Source organism: Colobus angolensis, unplaced genomic scaffold (assembly GCF_000951035.1).
Source record: "Colobus angolensis palliatus isolate OR3802 unplaced genomic scaffold, Cang.pa_1.0 Scaffold36, whole genome shotgun sequence".
NCBI classification, from domain to species: domain Eukaryota; kingdom Metazoa; phylum Chordata; class Mammalia; order Primates; family Cercopithecidae; genus Colobus; species Colobus angolensis.
In genome coordinates, this window is record NW_012116932.1 from 7,181,808 (window position 1) to 7,188,021 (window position 6,214).

The window sequence follows — 6,214 nt, forward strand, 5'->3', positions numbered from 1 at the left end:
TCATGGGAGAAGGCCGATTTTAATGGGGAATTGTGTGGAAAATATGAAAAATGGAAGAGATTTTGTGAAGTTCTTAGGTTGAGAGGAAGGAGGAGAAGCAGAGATGTGGAAGCTGAATGCTGGGAGGATGAAGAAATGCATAAGGGAGCACTGTCCAGCAGGAAGTAGACCAGAATGGTCACGGCTGACCAGCAAGTGTTTGCAGTGAAGACTCAGAAACAGGCCTGGGCATCATCACCGGTAGTGTCATAAAGAATACAGCATGTGGCTTTGGTGGAGGCCAATCGAGGTTCTAATCCCAGTCCCACATTTACTGACTGTAAGATCCTAAGCAAGTAATTCAACCTCTTTGGTTCTCTTCTTTCCCTAAGAAATGGTGATTGTACAGCCCATTTTTCCCTACCTATGTCCCTTTCCTCCTTGGAGTACAGGCAGACTTCATTTCCCCATCTCCCTTGCATTAGGTTTGGCCATATGACTGAGTTCTAGCCAGTGAAATGTGAGCATGAATCATGCATGTGCCTTCCAGGCCTGGCCCACAGAAACCACTTTTATGATCCTCCACTCTCTCCCCATGTGGGCTGGATGCAGAGGATCCAAGAGACAATTCTGAGGCCAAGGGGAGAGCAGATCCCCCAGACAAAAGGAGCCTGGCACCCTGAATCACCGTTTGGATGGCCATCTGCTGATAACCCATATTGACCTGTAACATGAGAGAGAAATCAAATTCTCCATCATTAGGTCACTGAGTTTGTTCCAGCAACTGGCTTATTCTGATACAATGATATTTTCTGTATGAGAGAGTTGTTGGTAAAGATTAAATTACAAAACGTATTAAACATCTTAATTTTTATTTTTATTATTAATTTATTTGGAGACAAGGTCTCGCTCTGTTGCCCAGGTGGAAGTGCAGTCATGGGATCTTGGTTCACTGCAATCTCCACCTCCAAGATTCAAGTATTTCTCCCACCTCAGCCTCCATACAGGCGTGAGCCACCATGCCCAGGTAATTTTTGTATTTTTTGGTAGAGATGGGGTTTCACCATGTTTGCCAGTGATCCACCTGCTTCAGCCTCCCAAAGTGCTGGGATTATAGGCATGAGCCACTGTGATCAGCCATATGTTCAGACTCATAGTAAATGCTTAATGTACCCGCTCATTATACAAACATTTCTTAAACCCTTAGTGTGTGGCAAGTGCTTTAATGAACAAAACAGACAAAGTGTTTTCTGTTATAGCATAAATTGGGGATGAAGAAAAAGGGAAAATCAATAAACATTTCTAGCCTGAAGGATTTTAAGAATGGTATCGCCACTGACAGAAAGGCTGATATTAGGAAGTGGGAGAGCTTTTCTGGAGAAGAATGAGGAGTTTGGACTTTAGACTTTTAAGAGGCATTAATTATATTGCCTCTGTGAACATCACCTTTGAAAGTTTATGAAATATTTATAAACAAAAATTGATACACTTTTTAGCTAGGATGACATAAGAAGCCTAGAAAAGCAGCAGAGGGCATTGGCTCACGCCTGTAATCCCAGCACTTTGTCAGGCTGAGGCAGGTGGATCATGAAGTCAGGAGTTCAAGACCATCCTGGCCAATATGGTGAAACCCCATCTCTACTAAAAATACAAAAATTAGCCAAGCATGATGGCAGGCACCTGTAGTCCCAGCTGCTCGGGAGGCTGAGGCAGGGGAATTGCTTGAACCCAGGAGGCGGAGGTTGCAGTGAGCTGAGATTGTGCCACTGCACTCCAGCCTGGGTGACAGAGCAAGACTCTGTGGGGGGGGGGGGGGAGTCTAAAAAAGCATGGTGTATTGTTTAAAACCTCTAGTAGAATGTACCGTCTCAGGGTGGGAATGATTTCTTATCCCGTTATTCCCCTGCAGTATCGGGTGTGCATAAGAAGAATGCACTTAACTGAAATGAATTGAGAGCTTCAACTCCTCTGTATTCCAAGGAATATTTTCATTAACTCAAGCAATGTTTATGAAAATACTTTATAAATTATTGAACCCTACTCCAGTGCTTCTGCAGGAGGATACATCCTGAGTTATTAACCTCTGTATCTTTTGCCCTCCATGGGAGTATCTTTCTCCTCTCCCTGTTCAAGCAGCTGACCTGGGGTTCATGCCTCCAGGAGGAAAGTGATTCTGCAGGGCCACATTCAGCTGCATCTGCTGGTGTGGTTACGTGGGTTGTTTATGGATGGTGGCTCTTCTGATAGGTTGTTGTTTCTGGTCTGATTGGTCAGTGCTTGGGTCACGTTGGTTATGAAATACTTTGAGTATCACTATTGTAGTTGGAAGATAGACAGAATCTGAATTATTTTAGTTTGTTCAAATGATTAAGTCCTGATTTGAGGAGGAAAGACAAAGAGGAGTACAGTGTGGAAAAAGAGTCTTCTGGCCCTAAAAATAAACAAAGTGAACTTACCTGAGACTAGCAAGAGAGTCCTTAGCTGAGGGAGAAGGTATAAGAAGAAGAGTGGGGTAAGGGGTCTCCGAGGCAGAGGAGACCTCTGCCCTGCTTTCTGGGCATGCAGCTGGGAAGACAGCAAGCTCCCAGGGAGAGAGTAACCATATGCCATACCTTGGCAGTCATGTCCATTGCTAGTTACAGACACTCTTGCATTTACAGTTTGCTAGAGAAGTAGCAAATAAATCAGACTGAAAGAGTGATGTGAACAGGGTCGTGACTATCCCTGAGCATGATGGCTATCACTCATGATGATGATCATTGGTCCAACAGTCACCCTGGCTGAGGGATAGTCACTACCCTGTTTCCCACCACCTGGACAGCTTGGCACTGTGTAAGATTCTAGAACTGTGGCCCAACTTTGTGTGGAAAGTAGCAGGGTAGGGCGAGGGAACTCCAGGAAGGACCAGGGTTAAATTTCCCACTAAGCCAGTAGGATGGCATTCTCAAATAGAAATTAATTTGTTCTGAGCATAAAGTGACATTTCTTGTGCACCTGAATTTATGGTCATGATTCATGTTAGCAAGCTTCTTTGCAATTTATAGCCAGAAGTTTGTTTGCTTCATGACTGAATTTAGAACTTATTTGTCCAAAAGAAAATTTAGATGCCTAGTAATAATCACTAGGAGAGAATTTAGGTCACTTTAATAATAATAAATAGGGAAAGGGTGGGAATCAGGAGAGCACTTGGAAAAAGAACTAAAGCATGCTGGGCTTAATACCTAGGTGATGGGTTGATAGGTGCAGCAAGCCACCATGGCATGCATTTACCTATATAACAAACCTGCACACCCTGCACATGTGCCCTGGAACTTAGAAAATAAAATGAAATAAATAATAATAATAGTTTCAATACCATACTTTATTGGTATGCCCAGGTATAGCCCAAGCAGTAACAGAGACTCTAGAATTAGAGTTAAGTCCAGGAAAGGAGATTCTGAGTGGCATAGATTTGCCTCAGGTGTTGTAGTGGTGAGTGACAGAATTAACTACTAATTGGCATCACTGAGTTCTTTCCTCTCCTTTCCATTTGATCTTTCTTCTCAGGCCATCTCTTTTCCCATTCACATTTTGCTGCATTTCTAGTATGAAAGCAAGTAGAAAACAACTGTAATTTTCAAAATTACTGGTCATTTTATTTATGATTCTAATTCAATGTATAATTCATTTTCCTCTTCAAAGGAATCACATTTTATTTTGGAAGTGAGTGTGTGAAAAACGTGGAAACTTGTGGAAACTCACTCTTGAACTTCCCTGGACATGATTCAGAGGCTGACTGAGGAAAGGGCTGGATGTCTGGCTTTAGAGGGTGTTTGTGGTGCGGCAATGGGAAACTGGGAAAATTGGCTTCAGGAAGTGGCAGCACCTCACCTTTCCTTAGAGAAGGGAGTCGGTACACAGATCCAATTTGTCTGCAATGGAAGGGATGGTGTCCTTTACCTGGGCCTCGTTTTCTTAAGTGCCCAGGTGGTGGGCCGTGGCCATGGCAATGGTGACATTGGTTATGGGGTGGTGGGTCACAAGGTCCATAATCTTGGAAATCATGGCAGGGGGGAGGGTGTCCATGGGGATGGTGCCCATGGGGATGGTGTCTGTGGGGATGGTGTCCATGGGGATGGTGCCCATGGGGATGGTGCCCGTGGGGATGGTGTCCATGGGGATGCTGTCTATGGGTACCGTGTTCGTGAGGATGGTGTGCATGGGGATGGTGTCCATGAGGATGGTGTTCATGGGAATGATGCTTATGAGGATGGAGGTCACTGGAATTATTATTATGAGGATCTCTTTGGGCCCCATTCGTGCCAAAAGTGGCATGATGACATCTTGAGCAGGACATGGGCAATAATGGAGGAGTGCCTTGTGGAGGTGGGGGTCCATGTAAGTGATCTCTTTCATTTGGAGGAGGTGGGCGTCCATGTTCGTGTGGCTCGTGGGGATGACGATGATCTCTGGATCCATGGGGCTTGAATAGAGACTTGGTGGTGTTAGAAGAATGCTCATGCCCACCCCAGTGGAATGGATGTCTCAAATGAGGTGGTACACCATTGATGTTCCCATGTTCCTGGAAAAGGACACAGAAAAGTGCCTATCGTCATGGAACATAAAAGAAGATGTTAGATACTTGACTCGATTTACACCAACGACTCCAAGATCATAGATTCCACAAATCAATTTTAAAAGGATTACAAAAAAGGATTCTCAAATTGTTATCTAGCCCAGTTGATATTTAAAATATAAATATAAGTATCATTTACCACCATTATTGTTTCACAAAATAAACGATTTTTTTTCTAAGACTGAGTCTCACTCTGTCACCCAGTCTGGAGCGCAGTGGTGCGATCTCTGCTCATTGCAACGTCCACCTCTCAGGTTCAAGCAATTCTCCTACCTCAGCCTCCCATGTAGCTGGGGCCACAGGCCCAAGCCACCATGCCCACCTAATTTGTTTTTCCTTTTTTTGAGACAGAGTCTTGCTCTGTTGCCCAGGCTTCTAATTTGTGTATTTTTAGTAGAGACAGGTTTTACCATGTTCAATTCCTTGTTTCAAGTGATCCACCCATCCCAGCCTCAAAGTGCTGGGATTGCAGACGTGAGCCACCACGCCTAGCCTGGAAGGAAATTTTGATTAAAAAAAGAAAAAAAAAGAGCCAGAAACACAATATCAGAGTAAAGGATTGTCCTTTAGATGGATAAATGTTAAATATAAAAAACTCCATTATCTTTATTTTTTTTTTTCATTTTTACTACACAGAGTGGTGAAACAATATTATCACCTGGCACCCATCTGTAGACCAACACTGGAAAACTAGTGCCTTATAACTGATATTCTTAACTGAGACTTGATGGTATCAACATTCCTTACTCCTAAAGGCTGAACACTTGACCTCTTCTCTCTCTTCCCTGTTCCGAGTTTAATTTTTAAAAAATAGCTACAGAGGCTGGGCGTGGTGGCTCACGTCTGTAATCCCAGAATTTTGGGAGGCCGAGGGAGGTGGATCACCTGAGGTTGGGAGTTTGAGGCCAGCCTGACCAACATGCAGAAACCCCGACTCTACTAAAAATGCAAAATTAGCCAGGCGTGGTGGTGCATGCCTGTAATCCCAGCTACTCAGGAGGCTGAGGTAGGAGAATCGCTTAAACCCAGGAGGCGGAGGTTGCGATGAGCTGAGACGGCACCATTGCACCCCAGCCTGGGCAACAAGAGCGAGACTCTGTCTCAGAAAAAAAAAAAAAAAAAGACAGAGCCATGTTCGTGGTGACAATCCTGCCCTTTGTTTCTTTTTCTTTTTTTTTAATTTGGGATTGGATGTTTGGATTATTTTCAGTTTTGTTTCTGATATGAAAAATTTCATGAAGCAAATCTTTGTACTCATGTAAAAATAGAAAAAAGATTTCTGAGACAGATGCAAAATATGGTTTTGCATCTCATTTTATATACATTTACATAATAAATTTGAGGCTAATTTATTCCCCTTGGATTCCGTGCCCAATAATACAAGCTTAGGAATGACTAAGTCTCAGCGTCAGAGTCCCGACTACAAGAAGCATTTTCAAATTCATTCAAGTTTGGTTGAATTGGACATGATTTTAATTTTCTGCCAATTGTTACCCCTTTCCAATTCTTGGAAAAGTTTTCATACTTTTTGTGTAAGCTGGCAATTGCACTCCTTTCCCCAGTTGTGGGGTACTCTCTGTATCTTTTCTTGCATGTCTGTCTGTGTCTCTCTTTCTCTCT

The 6,214-nt window shown here is 43.3% G+C and overlaps 1 protein-coding gene across 2 annotated transcripts in view; it reads right to left on the minus strand.

The window, feature by feature from the left end:
* Window positions 1–3,322: 3,322 nt before the first annotated feature.
* The window catches only part of HRG (histidine-rich glycoprotein), a 12,461-nt gene continuing 9,569 nt past the window's right edge, over window positions 3,323–6,214 (minus strand). Inside the window, exons 7-8 of one of the 2 annotated variants that reach the window (XM_011953353.1) lie at window positions 4,101–4,540; window positions 3,323–4,070 (exon numbers count right to left, since the gene is read on the minus strand). In XM_011953353.1, coding sequence (XP_011808743.1) covers window positions 3,671–4,070; window positions 4,101–4,540 — 840 coding nt within the window. In that variant the 3' untranslated portion in view covers window positions 3,323–3,670. Of the gene's footprint in view, window positions 4,541–6,214 lie in introns of both variants that reach the window. The other variant, XM_011953352.1, reaches the window with a different exon arrangement.